Source organism: Xenopus tropicalis, chromosome 7, assembly GCF_000004195.4.
Source record: "Xenopus tropicalis strain Nigerian chromosome 7, UCB_Xtro_10.0, whole genome shotgun sequence".
Lineage (NCBI taxonomy): Eukaryota > Metazoa > Chordata > Amphibia > Anura > Pipidae > Xenopus > Xenopus tropicalis.
In genome coordinates, this window is record NC_030683.2 from 37,791,631 (window position 1) to 37,813,292 (window position 21,662).

Consider the following 21,662-nt stretch of genomic DNA (forward strand, 5'->3'; position numbering starts at 1 on the left):
AAAAAGCAGAAGCTCTCCCTATAAATCCACACATTAATGACAGGTGGGGTTTAAGTGATTGTGCTCCTGCTTAAAGGAACAGTAACACCAAAAAATGAAAGTGTATAAAAGTAACTAAAATATAATGTGCTGCTGCCCTGCACCGGTAAAAGTTGTGTGTTTACGTCAGAAAGTCTACTATAATTTATATAAATAAGCTGCTATGTAGCCATGGAGGCAGCCATTCAAAGGAGAAAAGGCACAGGCACATAGCAGATAACATATAAAACACTATTGTATTCTACAGAACTTGTCTGTTATCTGCTATGTAACCTGTGCCTTTTCTCCTTTTTTCCATCTTGAATGGCTGCCCCCGTGACTACACAGCAGCTTATTATATAAATTATATTAGGGTTACTGTAGCAAACACATCCGTTTTACCAGTGCAGGGCAACAGTGCATTATATTTTTATTACTTGAAAGCTCTTTCATTTTTTGGTGTTACTGTTCCTTTAAAACTCTGGCACTCTGGAAGATGGAAATGGAAGAAAGGGTTTTTTTTTGTTTTTTAACATTTAACCAATATATCCCATGACCTACAGCTAAGACTTGAGTATTCTGCTAGTATTTACTAGTACTTTCTTTAATGGTGAGAAATAAGATATTTGTGGTTTGACCAACAGAAATATAGGCTCAAAATACAAATATAAAGATGATGTACAGTACAGAATTGACGGCCTTGTGACCGTTATGTAATGTACATGTATGGGACCTGTTATCCAGAATGCTGTGCATAAGGGATCTTTCTTTAATTCGGACCTCCATACCTAAATAGGATTGTTTTGCATACTATAAGTATTAATTATATCTTAGTTGGGATCAAACACAAGGTACTGTTTTATTATTACAAAGAAAAGGAAATCATTTTTAAAAACTGGATTTATTTGATTAAAATGGAGTCTATGGAAGACAGGCTTTCCGTAATTTGGAGATTTCTGGATAACTGATTTCTGGATAACAGATCCCATACCTGTATCGGAAAAAGGAAATCTTTTTTAAAAACTGGATTTATTTGATTAACATTCTATGGTCTATGGTATGGAGTCTATGGGAGATGGCCTTTCTGTAATTCTGAGCTTTCTGGATAATGGTTTTCTGGATCCAATACATGTAGTGAGACATTAGGGTTTTTGTGTCAAAAGTATCTGTTTTTCTTCTCGAGATGGGAAGCAGCTCTTACTTTATATTATTATTACCAATGTTTAAATGCTAGCATTATTTAGAATAACATGTATTAAAAAAAAAAAATAAGAAAGTAAGAATTGTAACTATTTTCAAGTAGTGATACATCTTAACAGGTGCCATTTTAGCCATAGGGAGCATATAATCCTGGGGTGTTACAGCGTTACATGACAACTGCTGGAGAAATTCCTTCCTTGTTGGGCATCTTGTTTTAGCAATATTACCACTTCTACTTGAATGGACTGAATGGCAAAAATTATTATCTTTTTATTTATATAGAATTGACATTTCTTTCACTGGATTTCTCACTCTTTTGCAGCTGGCAAGCAATCCACATTTTTCTATAAAACGTATTCATTATACCTACAAATGCCATTGTGAGTTCCACTGATAATGCCAGTGTAATGGCCTGATCAATATATCCCCCCAGTGTTTCTGTTTTTTGATCAGAGTTGGATGCTGGGGATTGAGATAAGCTTGGAAAGCTCTGATTATATCCTCTATAGGTCTTTGTTGCTAATTCATCTGAAAACAATTCAGTGCAGGAAAGAGTATGTTTTTGCATGTTGTAAAGGAGTGATACATATAAAATCTCTGCCTGTAAAGTACTGCAATATTCATTATCCTCTTCTGTACCTTGGCCCATGTGACCGTGCCTTGGATCAGTTTGGCAACTTCTTCGTGGTTCCATAGTTTATTCTATGTCTTCAACCTACAATGTCACATGCATGCTGAAGCTGCTTCCTAGTAAATAACCAGTGAGTAAAGCTGGCCACAGTAAAATATCAGCAAGCAGGATCTTTCCCCGATTTGCGCACCTTGTGGGTCAAACAAATTTATTACAACAAAGCCACCGTATCAACAAGTAGATGCAGTCATTGCCCAAATGGGATTTTCAGCCAGGTAATGGTCAAGCAGGCCCTATACATGGACATATTAGGTGCCACCTAAAGGTGGCCATACACGGGCTGATTCTAGCTGACGATATCTGCACTAACAACGGGCCTACCTGACCGAAGTCTGACCTGAAATCGGGCAGATCTCGATCGGGCAGGTTTGAAAATTAGTCGTAATAGGGGACCACATCGGCTCATTGATGCAGTCCCAAAACCGACGGGTACAGACCTGTCATTCTAATTCGATGGCTCTGGGGCCAAACAACCAAATTAGCCTGATATTGCCCAAGCGAGCAGATCTTAGCGTGTATGGACACCTTAGTCTGAAGGGGCCAAATCGATAGTTTAAATCTACCCATATTTGGCCACCTTAATTAAGTGATAAAAAAAATAATGAGTTGTCTTTACTAGTAGAACCAAGGTATAAAAATAAATGCTAAAAAAAAAAGTGCTTAAAGTGGTACTGATAACTTCCTGTAAAAAAATAAAATAAAATAAAAAATCTGATGGGACAAGCTGGAAAAAAAAAACCCCGAAAAAAAACCCCAAACAGAAGAGTGACCTTCTTCCTAATAATGAGCTTTAGCCATATTTGAGTATCAAATTTGAAGGCAAATCTTTAGTAGTACATCCCTAAAACCAAACTTAGAAGCATAATACAAACAGTAATTGGGCAAAGATTCATTGTTTTTTAATTAAGGTGCCTGTACCCTGCAAACAATCACCCACATTACAGAGTACTTGGATGCAGGCTTACACATTGTATAGTTATCCAGAAAGCTTCTAATTAAGGGAAAGCCATCTCCCATAAAATCCATTTTAATTAATTAATTCAGATGTTTGAAAATGACTTCCTGTTCTCTGTCATAATAAAATGGTGCCTTTTACTTGATCCTAACTATGAAATAATTAATCCTTATTGAAATAATCCTATTGGGTTTATTTAAAAAATTTTTTAGTAAAATTAAGGTATGACGATCCAAATTACAGAAAGATCCCTTATCCAGAAGCACTCCTGATAATTCTGGCAAACAGGTCCTGTACCTATACTCAGAAACAGTAACAAATGGCTTATTTTGCCCTATACTTGCTACCACCTACACGGCATTGCTGCATTGCGGGCCTCACAACATGTGGGGCAGTCACCCCTGTTGGCACTTTTCTGAACACAGCTCTAGTAGGAGGGTTAAAAAAATCATATTGATTTTGTGAGGTTTTGAATCAATTTCCATGAAAGCCTTTATCTTGCATGAAAAATGTATATATCATTTTATTTCTTTTTTTAATTTACTTTAAACTGAACTCCAAGATTTATTTTGTATTGATGCATTTCCTGGGCATTCAGCCTGTTTTGAAAGATGTCATAATTACATTTGTTAGTGTGGCCGCTGTTTTGATTTCCCAGGTTGCAAAGAAGAAGAGCTCTATTCAAAATAATAATGACATTGGTGATAAAGTTCCCTTGTTGTAGAAAAGAGCAGCTTTCAAAGACTCCTCCTGTTTGCCTTATACTTAAAATAGCAAGCAAAGGAAAACTGTGTTGGATCTGGAACACTTCAGCATTGAGCCTCTGTACCTTATTATGCATTTAGCCTTATTACTAAAGTCATATATTTGGCATGGATCTTTTGGAGTGCAAAGAAATACATCCAAAGAAAGCAGTTTCACAGTATAGATAAACTGTAAAAACACTATCACAAGTGCTGTAATTATTTATTCTTCATTAAATTAAAAGTAGAGGTGTGGGATCCATTATCTGGAAATCCATTTTCCAGAAAGCTCTGAATTACAGGAAGACCATCTCCCATAGTCTCCATTTTAATCTAATAATTCAGATTTTTTAAAAAAAGAAAGAAATGTTCTTTTCGTCTGTAATAATAAAATGGTACTTTGTGCTTGATTCCAACTTGGATAATAATGTAATAGTATAATTAATTCTTATTGGAAGCAAAACAATCCTTTCAAGTTCATTTAATGTTTAAATGATTTTTTTAGTAAACATAAGGTATAGATATTCAAATTACTGAAAGACCCCTTATCTAGAAAACCTCAGGTCCCGAGTATTCTGGATAATAGGTCCCTGTATATACATATTTTGAAAATCCTCAGAATTTGATCAGAAAGTTGTACTTTTCTCGCTTCAGGAAGGAATTGATTTCTTATGCAGTAACCCACACAGCAGCCTTGTAGGTAAAATCATTAAGTAGAAACTAGGTCTAGTTCAGGTATGGGACCCATTATCCAGAATGCTCAGGAACTGGGGTGTTCTAGATAAGGGATCTTTCCATAATTTGGCTCTCCATACCTCAAGTCTACTAAAAGATTATTAAAACATTAAAGAAACCAAATAGGATTGTTTTCCTTCCAATAAAGATTAATTATATCTTAGTTGGGATAAAGCACAAGGTACTGTTTTATTATTACAGACAAAAAGGAAATCATTTTTAAAAATTAGAATTACTTGCTTATAATGGAGTCTATGGGAGAAGGACTTTGTGTAATTCAGAGCTTTCAGGATAACAGGTTTCCGGATAACGGATCCTTTACCTGTAACAGCAACCCACAAGTAGCATTTTCTGGTCACCTTTTCAGAAGATAACATCTGATGGGTTGCTGAGGGTTATGAGAACCGGAGCAAAGCTTTTAACTGATTAGTAATTAATTCAGATACTCATTACATTGCAGCTCAGAAAACGTCCAGTTAACATCAAAATATAATTAGCAGCCCTGTAACTTCAGCTTCTGTGATAGGCAAACCTCATTTCCTGTTTAATAATTTGCGATGACCCCTATAAGTTTAGCTTCTCCACAAGAGTGGAGGTGCTACAACTAGGATGGTGCAGTAAGTTCAATAACATTTTTGCTCCTATCTCATGTTAGGGGTTAGTTACCCTTTAGAAGAGAACAAAAGCTTAAATAAGTAGGGTAGAAATGCTGTACGTTATGTTTTGGCGTTCTGTATCAGCCCAATGTAACCATAGCCCCTGAGCAGTAAATATCTGTGCCCCAGTAGCTCCCCCCATCCTATTCTCTGCTATCAGTTACCTTAGCTGACAGAACAACTCCTACACTGCATATATAAAATTCACAATACAAGGCTGAATAGTAATTAATTCAGAATGACATTTAATGATAGCTCAGAAATCATTGCATTCTGCATCAGAATGTAATAATCAGCCCTGTGGTATGGTATTAACTTATGTGACAGGTGACAAGCTGTTTGTTTTTAAGTTTTACTTCTCCTTTAGGGCCAAATGACCACATTTGCATATGTGTGGAGCTGCATGCACCGAATATTCCTTTGCATATTTGCATTTCTATTTGTTTCTATAATTATTTTTGTAAATTTTAGGGAACATTAATAGAAAACAGAACATATATTCTTTGATATTATGATGAAAAGAACAGTGGTTTTTTTTTGTTTTTTTTTAAATAGCTTTTTATTGGGTTTTAATGTTTTAACAGTACATCCTAAAGAAAAAATACAGATAATATTTAGGAACAATAAAGAGATACATTGCATAAATGTCACCCCTTTCATTAGGTAAAATCGTAAATCATATTGTCTGGATCACATTTCTGTTAAGGTATCTCTCTAAATTCAGGGCCACTCCTCCTTCCAGTCTCCAGACTGGAGTATCATTATTTACACACATAACTGGTACATTTATCCTATTGGCATAATCCCAGTTCATCCACACTTTATTAAGTCACAATATCGTTCAAGGGTAGTAAGGTGTTCCATTCTACAGATATAACATATCCGGTCTAGAAATTCTTTTTGCATGGTAGGTATCATAGCCTTCCACACTGCCATTGCCCCCCTATCTGCTGTAAGTATGTTGTTGCAAATGAGCTGCATTGTGGATGTTAGGTATTTGTGACATTGTGGATGCTAGGTATTTCAGCTCCTAAGGCACAGATCACTGGGTTCCACAGGATATCTAAATGTCATAACAGGATTCTGGGAAGAAATTCCTTAAGGCTCCTAGAAAAGTCCATTTACATGGGCTTTGTCCCATTTACATGGGTTTATCCTATAGGCTAAAGCTCACCCACTGGGTTTAAAGCAGAAGCCAGGATAATAGCTGATCAGATTCCCAACTACAGACCGGTTTCGCCCTTTTTGGGGCTCATCAGTGTAGCGCAGGGTTTTCTGATCAGCTTAGGTAGAGCCAGGAGTGGGGATACACGAACAAGCTAAAGGGATTGAGGAGACCGCCTCATACGTATGCAAATGTCATAACAGGATTCTGGGAAGAAATTCCTTAAGGCTCCTAGAAAAGTCCATTTATATGGGCTTTGTCCCATTTACATGGGTTTATCCTACAGGATATCTATAAATGCCACACTCCTTACCCAATGCTGTATTCTAAAAGGGATTTAACCTAGGGCAGGACTGAACATATGGAGTAGGGGGCCTGTATCTAACGTGCATCTCCAGCAGTTTGCTGAAGCCGAGGCTGGGAACACCCAAGAGAGCAAGGATAGTGTGTGGTACCGTCCAAGAAATATTTTGTGTATGGCATCATTCAGTACTACACACTTGGACATCTTCCTCCCATTATTCCAATGAGTCATGTACCTGTTGGAGTTCTGCTGTATATTCACTGTATTCAAATACCTGCTGAGGGTCTTTGGGGAACTCATGATAGGGTATTAAGGACATGTTCTTATGATTAAACCAAACCTATAACCGTCAGGTTTACTATATTCAGAATATTGTGTGTTAATAGGTCTTGGCTTGGTATAAATTTGGGGTTATGAGTGAAAGGAATCAAAGGAGACTGCCTCAGATTACATTCTGTTCGTTTTAGGACTTTCCTCCGTATAGTAAGACTGTGTGTGTGTACAGTGGGGGAGAGGTACTACTTGCCCATGTGTGGCATTGTTAGCAACCACATCCTATAGGCCGGGTTGGTATGGAGGTTTGTGTTCTCTCAATTTCCTCCCATTTAGTCAGTGGGCTTGGGGATAACCATCCCAGAACATATTATGTTTGGGCGGCCAGAAAATAATGATAAATATGTACAGGAACTGCTAAGCCTCCATGGTCTTTGGCTGATGACAAGGTCTTCAAACCTACTCTGTGTCGCTTATGTCCCCAGATGAAATTCAAAATTTACTTTTGTAAGTTTGGAAAGAACAGTGTTAGGAAACAAACGGGAAGGGGAATGTCTTTTCAGGAGCTTCTAAAATTTAGTACAACTCCCAGCATCCCCTAATGGCTATCGGTAACCAGTTTCCACACATTTTAAATCATGTTAGGGTTTTACAATCTTATATATTTTAAAAAAAAAGTGTGTAACATTTATCAAGATGTCATGCAAGAGTAACACAGAAAATATTCCAGTAAACACAAGGCACCAAAGCAGTTGCTATGGCAACCTTATAGCATGATGTAACAGTTATCTAGCTAGAAGAACTCCATTGTAGAAAAATAAAAAATCAGGCACCATATATCAAGAATTTCTCTAAAAAAATATAAAGTAATTTTAGCCCTTGTTAGTCGCATTCTCTCAGATTGTTAGTCACTGCTACCTCCCCCTGAATCACCCAAAAACTCCTTTAGCCTAAAGTGAGGGGAAGTAACTTAAAGAAGACCTGTCACCCACACATTAAAATATGTATAATAAAAGTCTTTTAAAAATTAAACACAAAACCCAAATTCTTTTTTTAATAAAATCATCCATACCTGTTATAAATGTATTTATGGGCAGCCAATATGTGATTGTCAGTTCAGATTTTTAATTACAGTTACTTTTAACTTTGCCTGCTTGCTGTGACTGTAAATTGCAAGACTGAAGGGGGAAGAAATTAAATAATTTATGTAGTGTAAGTAAAGTTTATTTTGTTGAACTAATATGATAGAAAAGGATTTGGAATTATTTCTTAGAGTGATATGTCCCCTTTAATACAGAAAGAATACCTGACGCTGTTGGGCTAAGGCCTTTTTTTAAAACCCGCACAAACAAAACCACTCTATATTCTTTTTTAAATATTTGAAGTCCAGAACCTCATATCTTTTCCTTGCTTATTTACATTTATTGAATTAGAGCATATCCAGTCCAATCTGGAAAGAAAGACAAAAGTTTTTTGGTTTTTTTTTTAATAATGCCCTATTGACAAAATTACATACTTTGGTTATGGGTTATGGTCATAGGAAGACATTTACTGTTTTAAAAGAGAAGGAAAAGTTCAACCTAAGTAAGCTTTATCAAAAAGGCCTATGTAAATACAATCATAAGCACCCACAGAAATGCTGCACTGAGTCCTCTCTCAAAAGAAACACAGGATCTCTCTTTTAAGGTTCCTTCAGGTTTGGGGCTTGAGTCTGCTCAGTTCTCTCCCCTATCCCTCTCCCCCTCCCTTCTCCTACTCCCCCCTCCCATAAGAATGCATTAGAACTCACTTTCCCCACCCTTAGGTATGTGTGATCTGAGCTTCCAACGGCTAGAGCTGCAGCAAGCTACCAAGACCAGGCTTAAGCTGGCCATACACGTGGCGATCTCACGATGTTTCGTACGACCGTCGGTCGCACGAAACATCGTCAGATCCGCCACACACCATTCAGGGCTGAATCGGCAGGTAAGGAGGTAGAAACAATAGGATTTCTACCTCCTTCTGCCGATTCAGCTCTGAAGGGAGAATTTTGGTCAGGCGCCTTCTATGGCGCCCGATCAAAATTTTCTAACCTGGCCGATCGGCGAGTCGACCGATATCAGCAGCTTCCTGCGATATCGGTCGGCTCGCTGACATGCCATACACGCACCGATTATCGTACGAAACGAGGTTTCGTACGATAATATCGGTGCGTGTATGGCCACCTTAAAATGGCAGCTGCTATCAGAGGGAGCTTCTTGGGCTCTTTACTCGGTATAGTAAAGCTTTCTGCTGAATAAATATAGCATTCTAGGTGAAACTAATGCGGCTAATCTATTGGCAGTAAAATGCCAAAATGTCTTTCCTTTTCCTTTAAGTCGGCGTAAAAATATTACCATTTTTAACCAGGCATTATGTGATTACAATACCCCTTTAAAGAGCTTGTACAAATTTGTGAGGAAAGTTAAAATACTTTGGCCTGTCCTGTGCTTTATTATTATCCCACCAGTGACCTTGAGGGATGTGACAACTAAGGTTACTTATTGCAAAGCCTCATCTTTTGTTTATCTTTCCTTTCTCCCCCAACCATTGTTTGCTTTAACTAACAGGAGCTGATTGATGCCAAGATCGACATTAGAGTTTGATCTGTTTATCTAGCAGCGGGCTGATGTATACAGACTGATACTGCAGAGGTGTAAGTCATAAAATGACATACAGTAGTCTCATTTTCTCTCTGCTGCCAGCAATTGAATAATCTAGCTGTATAAGCTTTGCCTGTTGGGATGTTTTGCTTTAAATTTACAGCCACAGAGCATAGAGTGCATCTCAGCAGGCAAATTTTTCTTAATTAAGCGACCTTAGCTGTGTTAGTTGATAGTAATAATTAGTAATCACAGTTCCATTAGACCCCTTTTTCCTATGTAGCTGAAGATTATTAATGAACTGTCTTTGCAAACAAAGCTTCAAAGTTCTTAAACTCATTGTGAATACTGTACAATGCCTGCAAAAGACCATAATGTTAATACTAAGTCATTAAGGTAATGCATTTTACAATATAACTGCACTTATGGTGAAGAACCATCATTTGAAGAACCTTTTCTGTAATCTAGGTAGGTGGGTGCTAATCCATTCATTTCTTTGAGAAATGAAACAATTAGAAGCTATATAATATCTTTTTTATGGATCCGGCAGCCAGAACACCACTTGAATTGTATTTTTTTTTAGCTTTAAACAACACTCACTGATTGGAGTTCCAGAGTCTGTTTTTCACCATAACACCAAATCCTTCTCAAAAGCAAGCTTCCAACAAATTGCTCCTTATTAGTATTCTGTGCTTTTTGTGTTAATTACCATTTGCCAATAAGGTGCCTATCCCTACAATTCATTTGTACTGCTCTACAATGGGACCTATGCTCAAGCATGGGCCCTATGGTTTTGCAGAATTTAATATAATCAGAAAACAAGAAGACAGTATTAGGAGTGCCTCAAGGCCATTTATATGAGAATAACTTGCAGGACAATTAAAGGTGGAATCACTGGGTGGTGGGCATTCCAGAATGTTTGGAATCCCCTAATATTTCCCTCAGCTGGTGCTGCTTTTTGGAAAAACTGCACTGGCCCGGGAAAAAAATTTAATGTAGTGTTGTACAGCCATTTTACTTGTGCAAGCCCCAACCAAGGACATGTGACAGTTCAATAAGGTGACCTCATGATGCTGCATATTTTTCCTAAAAAGAGCACAGGCTTGGAAAGAAACTCATCGATTTTATTCATTGGGGTGCATATTCATTAATGGTTATTCATTAATGCCAACATTTGTGGTACAAATTGTATCAATTGGTGTAGCTGAGTTTTAAGTAAACCACGCTCACTGCGACCCCAACATTTCTTTTTTACAATCATCTCCTCTTAGAATTACATGTTTTCTTACCATGCATATTTGTAAGCATTTTAAAGCAGAACTATACCTCGGGTGCTAAAAGCCCCCTTAACTATCACTGCCTTGACCACCCTCACCCTGCTTGTGCATGCGCAGTTGGAGGTAGCAGGAAATCAGCTTCAACTGCGCATGCACAAGCAGGGTCCATGTCGGTGGTGAGACCCAAAGAGCCTTCAGTTGGTAAGAAGATGTCAGCCAGGTACGCTGCTGCCATACTCTGCATCTTTAGCTAGCGGTTAGCAATAGGAACTTAGGAACTATGCAATAAGGGAGAGGTGAGGGGGGTCAAGGCAGTGATCGTTAAGGGGGCTTTTAGTGATCGTGGTTATAGTTCTTCATACATGTATGGGACCTGTTATCCAGAATGCTCGGGACTTGGGGTTTTCTGGATAAGGGATCTTTCTGTAATTTGGATCTCAATAACTTATGTCTGCTAAACATCATTTAAACATTAAATAAACCCAATTGGATTGTTTTCCTCCAATAAAGGTTAATTATGTCTTAGTTGGGATCAGGTACAGGATACTGTTCTACTTTCTGGATAACAGGTTTCTAGATAACGGATCCCATACCTGTATTACAATTACCATTTGTGTGTAACACTGAAACTATTGTCCTGGTTGCTGAAAAGATGCCTTTATGTCACTTTTGTTGCATAGCTAAAATGTAGGAACTTTGCCGCTCACAAGATACGTTGGTCTCTGCAACATAATCTCAAGAGAATGGCTGCTGTTACCCAAATGCTCAACCACACCACATGATTGTTAGAGACGTGTTTAGCATTTTAATTGATTACAAGATCCATACTTTTCCTACTCTAGCATATTCAGAAACTTATGTGATTTTTTTCAGTTTATGTCACCAGTCTGTGAAACTTACTTTTGCAATTGAAGCTGAACTCTTTTTATTATATTCCAGTAATGACCCATTTTAGCCAACTTATTTTTAAATTTCATCTTTACTAGTGCTGCCTTGATAATTAATTATATTTTTGTATTCCCAAGTTAGTCCTCTCTACTGATACTGCTAAATGTATTCATCTGAAAAATTAGTGCACCAAACCTCCCCCTTTTATTCTGCTGTAACTCAGACCAAAATATCATGCAAGCACCCCTATAAAATAATATTCCAAATAAATAATAAATAATATTCCCATGCATAAAATAAATAGTGTCCACCGTGTGGTGGGTGGCAGTGCTCCCTTGCTATAATACTGGGGTTCATCATGTTTTTAGTACGCATTATAAATAAAAATTACAACATACTCATAATAATAATACACCATTTTAAAGCTTTACTTTTGTAATTTAGCTTTTTAATTTTCTTATTTTTACCACCCAGACAAAGCTAAGGTAGAGGCTCCCAACACACTTATAACTGGGGTTAATGCTTTTAATGCAATTTAAAATTCTCTTTTAACCAATCTAAGGCTAACCTCAGGTCACTGTATAATTGCCACTGCAGTCAACAGTCCATTCACATACTGGTTTCTGCTAGCCATAATAGCATCTTTCTTTTTATGGGTACCTAATTGACACAGCTGATATTTTGGCACTGAAACCTGGGGCAGATGTATCAAAGTGTGAAGTTGAAGCTCACCACAGATTAATTCACACTTTTTTTAAAAAAAAAATTCTAATTTGAAGGCAAGTTTTGGAGGCATAAAGACCATGGGTAGTACCAAACAGAGCCCCCTGTAGTCTGCCAATCCACATAGGGCCTACAAAATAACCAATTACAGCCTTTTGGGTCACCCCCAGGAACTTTTTTTCATGCTTGTGTTGCTCCTCAGCTTTTTTTATTTACATGTTGCTCACAGATTAAAAATGTTGTGGACCCCTGTATTAGCATATATATTACAGGATATAGACAGGGCATCTTGTCATAGTTATGGATTTATAGAGTTTTTTGTCTTTGTAATTTTGGTTTAAAAGTCCTAAAATTAACTGCTTTTAATCACTGCTAAATTACTAAAGGATTTTTTGGCCTTAAAAGCAATTGAGGTGAATCATTTTTTTTTAGAAAGGATGCTGCCGAATGGCTCTTTGTGACATTTTCACAAGTGCCTAACTAATGCATTTCCTTTTTATCTGGATCTCAAAAACAGAAGCTAGCAGTGCGGAATGGAAATTAATTGAGACCCAAAGTAAGGTCATGTGTGAGTTTAGGAGTTATTATGTCCTTACAGCCATCTGCTTGTGTGTGTATTTAAATGAACATATACATTGATCCTTTTACTTATACGTCTACTAATAAATCTCTTGAACCTTTTCTTTTTGTGTAAGGTTTATGTGGCTTGTCAGTCTATGCTGATCGTCTTAGTCGGTGCAGTGCCAGAATATCTTATTGACAATGAAGATATCTCAGCCAGCAAAGAGGAATATACCAAGCATTTACATGATACTAATAACTTCACTTCTATCGTTTCAGAGGTAAGTATGACCTTGCATCATAACCTTTTCTTTAAAAAATGTAGTTGCCTGCTCATTAATAAGTGGCTGATAACGGTAACTCTATTCTTGCTGCTTCATTGCTCCATTCCTCTGTAGCTGAACTTCAGAATAAAAGACAGATAAGAGCTTTAAGTTAACTTTTAGTATGATGTAGAGAGTAATATTCTGAGACAACTTGCAGTTGGTCTTCTTTTTTTTATTTGCGTTTTTTGAATTATTTAGCTTTTTGTTTAGCTGCTCTTCAGTTTAGAATTCCAGCAGCAATCTGGTTGCTGGGGTTCAAATTACCGTAGCAACCAGGCAGGGGTTTAAATCAGAAACTAGAATATGAATAGGAGAGTGTTTTAATAAAACGACTAAAACCACTCAGAGTGTGTGTCATCCCTTTTTATACTTTTAGCACAGCGCCATCTAGTGGTTGCTGTTAACTTGCAGGGAAACTCCCTTTTAGAACATATACATCTAGGACCACTTTTAGGTGTCCATACTCAAAAAGGCAACCCTCTAGTGCCTGTCTAAGGGGAACCCACTTAAGCCGCCCAAATCAGGGGATCCCTGCATAAGCAAGGGATTATAATTTTTAAAAATTATTTCCTTTTTCTCTGTAATAATAAAACAGTACTTGTACTTGATCCCAACTAAGATATAATTAATCTTTATTGGAGGCAAACAATCCTATTGGGTTTAATTCATGTTTAAATGTTTTTTTTCTTTAGCAGACTTAAGGTATGGAGATCCAAATTATGGAAAGACCCTTATCCCGAAAGCCCCAGGTCCCGAGCATTCTGGATAACCAATACCTGTATAGGAATTAGGGGACATGTACACCATACACACAAAAATTAAATCAGTGAACAGCCTCTTTGAAGGTTGTCCAGAGGTTAATAATAAGGCTGCAGAATCCCCATTATGACTTAGATTTCTGCCTCCTCCTGTAACCCACCCAGCCCCCTCCCTCAGGAATTTGCTTTGGCTGTTGGCTTTTGGGCATGCTCAGTTGTTCTAAGCTCAGATTACTAAACCCCATAAAAACTCAGCTGTAGCTGTCTGCTTCAGTTTCTTTCTCCTGAGCTCAGCTTTACCATGACAGTGCTCAAACAAAGCAGAACTTTTATCAGAGACCGTTCTGCCTGTGTGAGCCTGTATTCTTGATGGAATGTATGCTGAATAAGGGTCTGTGTAGGCTGTTTGCAGATTTAAATGTATCTGATTATGTATCAGAGGAAAACTGGCCAGCCGGTGAAAGTTGCTATTTGCTTTAGGAAAATGTGATGGTGCTAGCAAGAGGAGGAGATATATAAAGCGCAAATGATACCATTTGGGTGGGGGAGATGTGCCCAACTGATATACATTGTAGGCAAATGTAGGCTTTACATGTCCTTTAATTAGATGGGTGTCTTTCGATCTGCTGTACCTATAGGCAATTACTTTAGCCCTATGGAATTAAATATGTGTATGGATTGAGTAAACCTAAACCCATTGTCCCATTTGTATGTTGTGCGGCCTTAGGGCAGAGAATGTCAGTTGTTTGTCTCAGAGTGCCCATTTGTCCCAGTTCGAGTACAATACATCACTGGTATGACAAACTATGTGTCATGGGGCAGGTGTAATAATTTGTGTGTGGACTGAGTGCCATGTCTGTGCTAGTACAATAGTGTCTGCTTGTGGTAAGTGATCTAACTAACTTGCGTACTGATCTGCTATTATTAACACATTTATCAAAGGCTAACATGTTCAGTATATCAAAGGCTAACATGTTCAGTACTGTTGTACAATTAATGGGTGTATACATTAAACATACAAAATAACCAATACAAGAGCTAGAGAGGGCCCTGCCCAAAAGATTACAATCTAAAATATAGTTGTTTTTTTTTTTGTATTGTTGCCTGTGCCATACTCTCTGTATTCCCCATGGACTGGGAAGTTATCATCTGCTATTTGTTGTGTATAATTCTAAAATAGATGCATCAGTCAAAATGTTGGCTAATTGCCTTACATGCCATTACACTAAAACAGTAGCTGATTAGCCAAAATTACGTTACTTATTTTTCTGCCATATGCGTGCCTAACCCTCCATCGTTGTGTCAGCATAAACACAGAACTGGAGTAGAAAACTTCCATCAGATTGCTTTCTGTAGTCATGTAGACCAGTGCTGTCCAACTTCTGTTGTACCGAGGGCCGGAATTTTTCCGACCTATGTGGTGGAGGGCCGATAATGGAAGCCAGTTTTGACCGCTCCCCTTTTTGAAACCGCACCCACTTGAAACCACACCCATGTTATCACATGACCATACCCATATTAATGGTTGTAGTACAGCAGAAACCTGCCATACTCTGCCTGCCCTACCCTGCCTGTGTGTGCCATACTCTGCCTTCCCTACCCTGCCTGTGTGTGCCATACTCTGCCTTCCCTATCCTGCCTGTGTGTGCCATACTCTGCCTGCCCTACCCTGCCTGTGTGCCATACTTTCACTGTGTGTGCCATTCTTGGCTGGTTTGTGCCATACTTGGCCTGTGTGTGCCATACTCTGCCTGCCCTACCCTGCCTGTGTGTGCCATACTCTGCCTTCCCTACCCTGCCTGCGTGTGCCATACTTTCACTGTGTTTGCCATTCTTGGCTGGTTTGTGCCATACTTGGCCTGTGTGTGCCATACTCTGCTTGCCCTATGATGCCTGTGTGTATGGCACACACAGGCAGCCTACAGTGACACAATGCTGGCACTGCTCCTACAGTCTGCACAATAACTATATATTAAAAAACTTTTTAATTGCAGTACCACCTCAGTTCTTTTTGTAGTGTGCAGGGATTATTTGTGGGTTTCTACTGCTCCTGAGGTGTGAACAGGGGAACAATATTGGTGATTACAGCCTGAGCCTGAGGTGTGAACACTGCAGGGGGTGAACAATGCAGAGATTAAAAGGTGTGAACAACACAGGGGATTACATATTTAAACAATACAGGGGGATTACAGCCTGAATTTGAGGTGAGAACCATGCAGGGGGGGCAGTTAATCACAGTACTGATACCATTTAAAGCTTATACAAGAGTAAGCCATCAAAGCAGCCAGACAGGTGGGGGGCCACACAGAGGGGGGTCGCGGGCCGCATGCGGCCCGCGGGCCGCCAGTTGGACAGCACTGATGTAGACAATGAAGCAATCAAATTGTATATATGCTGTTTGAAATATACTGTACCTTGTATGTAAGTAGTGTTTATATTTTAATTTATGCTCCTTAAAATAGATATGTATGCATGTGGATGCAGCTTTTGGTGCATTGTTGCACTTTTGTGTTTAGAGCATATTTTCATTTAGGTTTTTCCATTTCTGTATCTTCCTTGTTCCCATACAGAAATAGGGAATGACCATGAAATAGACTAAATAGTTAGAAGCAAGGGGGGCCACTGACACCTGGGCCCGCCGGGAATTTTCCTGGTATTCTGCTGGACCAGTCCAACACTGGGTATATGGGAGCCCGGCACCTAATGTCATCATCTCCAACTTGTGTAACCAGCCCTGGTCACCCATCATAAGGATCCAGCCTCTGCTTCTGTTCCTAAATGGAAGCTGATTTCACTAACACTGTTCTAACAGTTGAAATCCAGCAGTAGAACAATAACAAAAAACTTGCCAGCATCAAATTATTTGAAAACAATATGTTATCTGAGTAAACTAGAGTAATTTTGGGTGCAAGAGCTATTTTTCTTGTAAAGGGTGTAAGTGCAATCCAATGCTCAAGTCTCCTTCCATTCTGTCACAAAATAACAGCTGTGTTGCAGTTGAGATTCTACGAGAGTCTACCAATCCATTCCAAATAAGCTACTAAGCTAAGGCTTCTTTGGCCTTTGCTTACTGGTGAATGTAATTGTTACCTGAAGTTCCTAAAACTTACTGTTCTGTCAAGTTGTCAGTGCCTTGTCAACCAATCAATTATAGCTTCTAATGCTAACAAACTGCAGCACAAATATGGCAGCCCCCTCATAGAAGAACATAGGTGATGTAAAAGCACCAGGCAGACACTTTTAAGACAAAATTATAAATAGCATACAAACAATATGTTATGATAGATGTAAAAAAAATTAATTAAGTAATTTATGATTGTCTTGGTCATCATCCTTTTTAATATATTTAAGACTTTGATAATGGTATGGAAGATGGTGTTGGCTACTGAAACATAATCATGCAAGACATTAAGCATAGGGCTGAACATTTTAGCTGTATCCATAAATGACAAGCAGGGTTTGGCTACTAAATGTCAGAGTGGTTCAGCAGTGATAAATGCATGGCCAAGTGTTTTGGGAATCTAAATCAGTAAGCAAACGACTAGAAGAAATTAGACTAATGAATAAATAGGAGAGGAATTGGTGTTTGTTATAGATAGCAGACTGAGTTTTAAAGGGGGCCTGTCATCCTCATCCTAAGTAATAATGAAATCCTTTTTTTTCTATCATGTTAGCCATGCAAAATAAACTTAACTTAAAATATATCAATTATTTGAATCTTGTTTTCATTCAGTTTTGTAATTTATAATCACAGTGAGTAGGCAGGAGCCATTTTGTGGACATTATTATTATTAAAAGTCATCATTAAAAGTTTTATGTATGTGCCAGAATTTGCAAAGACATTTATAACAGATATATTATTATATACTTATTTAATAAATAGGGTATATTCTGAAAAATTGTATGTAGTATGCATTATAAGGGCCGCATTTACAAAACAAGTGGGCTAAGGTGCAAGAATTAGCACTATGGGGTAGATAATTACATTACCAGTGTACAGATAAACAGAAGTCCATTATGTGGGGGGATGATATGAGCTCTAGTAATTTCATTTAATTGATTACCTTGCAAGGACCAAACGTAGTAGCATGAATGTTCTTGTTTACCCTGTTTAGCTCAAGAAATAACAAAAAACAGATATTTTATTATTAAAACAAAAGGCCAGCGTATGTTCAGCACATGTCCTATAAACTGAGGTGCTTTATAGTCCTTTTTAAATGGTTAAGGCTAATTTTAATTCCAGTGCAAATTACATAAAGCAGATGAAGGCAGAAGAGCAAGAACAATAAGGGGCAGAGTTATCAAAGCACAAAGACCACGATTGCTAAAAATTAGATTTTTTTCTAAACTTTAGAATTGTTTGTATTGTATAAGTACAACTTTTTTGTGATACATTTGTTATTCCACGAAAAAGTCGTACTTTGTGCAATGATAACGAAAGTTTCGGAATTCATTCAAGCTTCGGTATCGTGACTTCCTTTTGGCCAGGTTGGAGCTGCAGAGTGCCATTGAGTCCTATGGAAAGCTTCCAAAATCATGCATTGAAGTTTCAAAGTCAGAAAGGTTTTTGCGCCGTTTACGATCGTTCGGATACGAAAATTTTGTAACTTTTAGATCGCACCACAATATTTTCGTATGACCACGATACTAATATTTGCGCAATTAAAGCACATCAGAAATTATCATGGTTAGTCTAAATTTTTTCAAATCTTGCTTTTAAACATCCGAAATTCATTGAAAGAGCTTACCCTTTTTATGCTTATTCAGCCAGCATTTCTGCCCCTGGACTGGCTACAATCTGCACCTTGTGTAGGCTAGCCCTCCAAGTGTCCCTTTGCAGCGTTTATCTGTCGCAGCTTCCTGACCTGTCGATCTGAATGATATGAGGGTTAGGGGGCACCAGAGGAGACTTCTCTGTATTCATAGTGGCTTCTGTTTTTTAAAACATGAAGGCAGCAAACAAAGGTCAAAGAAATAATGGTGTGTGCCTGTTGTTTTTTTTTTTTTTGTAATGTACTTTGGACATTGCCTTTCTAGCGATAAACAACCCCTGTTTTCAGAAACCCACTGTTAATATTGCTTCAGGGTTCCAAGCATGATTGACATCAAAGGCATAAAAAGTGAAAGTAAACTGCTCAACAGATTTCCATAAAAATGGAAAAAAATATTTAATATAATTTTATGGTAATTACAGAAAAACACAGGGTGAATTTCCTTGTCGGCTATTGCTCCTTTACAGCCAGCTAACCATCAAGCCTTAGATAATATTTCTAAAACACATTTCTCTTTACAATAAATACATACTCTAAACTCCAGCTGCAGAATCTTGCTTTTTGTACTCCGGTAGCCATTACTAGTGAATGTTCTGTCATATAAATGCCAATAATAAATGCACAATTCCATGGCAACTGGATTTTCTAGTTGTCGGTATTTAGTTATCAGTGTTTTGTTGCTGAATGATGACCTTTAGCATAGCATATATTGTCCAGATAAATGTACTGACGTTGTCAGCCTGCGCTGTGCTATTGAGCCCTTAGGGTACATATGGCATTTGCATGGTGTACCTCATCATCTGGCTGCTTTAATGAAATTAAATATACAGTTTTTAAATAAAAAAATATTTTTGCTGTAACTTTTTAATTTTTTTTTGTTTTAAAGCTATGGCTGTAAGAATAGAGAATAGGGGTTGAGAATGCTACTGTAGCAGAATTAAAGTGCCTATCGTTTGAGCACCAGGATTCTTCTATTTCTAAAATACTAGGTGCATGCATTTTTGGCAATTAAACAGGTGTTTATCAGTTCTTATATAGTGATGCTAGTTTTTCTGCAAATGTATGATAATGTATGTTTATTTTAAATCTGACATTTCAATTTTGTAGCATTTATTCTCTGTGATGGCACTGGAGACATTCTGTACTAAATATTATTTCAGCAGCTCTAGATTTTTACTATTTCAACTTTTGAATGCTTTTTATTCTTTTTGATGCTTTTCTTTAGTTTAATGGTCAACTTTTTCCTAGGCTGGAAGTGCCAAAGGAATAAATTACCATGGTTAACTCTTTAAAGGGCCTCGGTACTCTTCATTTCCTTTTAGATATTTCTAAGTATTGGGGAATACCACAACCCCTTGGTTGTTTGACCATACTCCCACACTGGCTTCTTGTAAAAAGTTTGTAATAGACCAAAGGGGCTGTAAAAGGTGGATATCGATATTTTGGAAAGACATCAGGACTTAAGGCTGAAAGCATTCTGGAAAACAGGTTCCATACCTCTATTGAACCATGCTTCTAGGTATACTGCATAAAAGAATGACATGCCTGCTGTGTTTAGGACATTGCCTACAGTACTGTTCAGGGCCACATGTTTTTCTTGAACAAACCTGGAAAGATCCAGTTTGGCTAATGGGAAGCAACTTGTGAGTTGTAGAATGAATGTCAAGCCTATGTCATGCTGGATCCGAAATCTTTGGTCTTCCTAGCATATTGGAGGGAGTTGCGATTGGTAGCAGTTACCAGACTTTTCTCAACAATCCTTTAGCCAAGGGAAATCATGGCAATCACTTCAGTGTGCCATTGTTCTCATACAGTAAATAGCAGTGAATAAGCATAAGATATGTAGAACTTGATTTAAAAAAATACAGGCATATAAAATTCACTTGCAATATTTAAACACAAACAGGATTCCAACGTTTTCTTTATGATTCTATTTAAATCCCTGGACTACAGCCATTGTTCACATTTTACAGCTGCTTTTAAAGTTCAGCTACTGAATTCATGACCATGCTTTTTATTTATGACACTGGCCTTAGTTCAATTCATTTACATTCACACATTGTGATTTAATAGTTAGAAAGGCGTTTCACAACAGGTTATATTCTCATTAACCCCACAGTTTCCAGAGAGATCTCTGCATTTCATGATGAATCTTCAGCGGGGAAGTTGGATTTGCCAGAATTGAGTTTTAGTTAAGACCGCATTACCTTTTAACACGTATATTGCCTGAGGTCCACAAAAGGGTGATGGTTGTGCAGAGGGAACAGCTCTATTATTATGCACCACTTCTAAAAATAAGCTGCTATGGCAGCTTGTTAAGAAATATTCTAGCTAAACTATAGCTCTTGGCAGTCTCTCTTATTCTCTGTTCTTTGTTATATTGAGAAATGAACCGTGAGTGTAGAAATTCATTTTAGACAGGTGGCAATTCTGAAAATGTACTCTCTCAACAATGCCACACTGTTAAAAGGCCCTTGCTGACAACCCTGAAAATTGTCTCATCAACCGTTAGAAGTTGTGAATGAATATGTTTTGTTTTCTTTGCAAAGTTCAAGGTGACTGACACCTCTGCTTTAGAATTTTCTCAATCTTTGCTCTACAAGGAAAACCTCAGCCTATACAGAATTTTAGAATAGAAAGCAGATCTCTAAAACTTTACATGTCATGCAACTTTTTTAAGAGGGACAAAAATCAATTTTTGTAAAATAATATAAAGTATACCCACAAAAATAAATGGATGTACTCTTCACATGAAGTTGTCAGATATTTAGACATGCAGCTTCTCATAATCTGAAACAATTACTGACCTAATGCTTTGCAGCCAAAATAATACATTTAGACTGAAAAATAGTGTATTAAGGTTAAATGAAAAGTAGTTCTAAACTAGTTTACTCCTTAGCTGACAAGAAACGGCCTATTTATTTGTTGGTTCAAAAAATGTTAGGTATCTTCGAAGAATCCAATCACCAAGTGTTTCTACCTTTCCCAGTTAAGCT

The 21,662-nt window shown here is 37.7% G+C and overlaps 1 protein-coding gene across 4 annotated transcripts in view; it reads left to right on the top strand.

Moving 5' to 3' along the window:
• slc22a15.2 (solute carrier family 22, member 15, gene 2) overlaps nucleotides 1–21,662 on the top strand; it is a 130,204-nt gene that overhangs the window by 5,920 nt on the left and 102,622 nt on the right. For all 4 annotated transcript variants that reach the window (XM_031905155.1, NM_001045714.1, XM_018095424.2 and 1 more), the window contains 1 exon segment: nucleotides 12,945–13,091. In XM_031905155.1, the coding sequence (XP_031761015.1) occupies nucleotides 12,945–13,091 (147 nt within the window).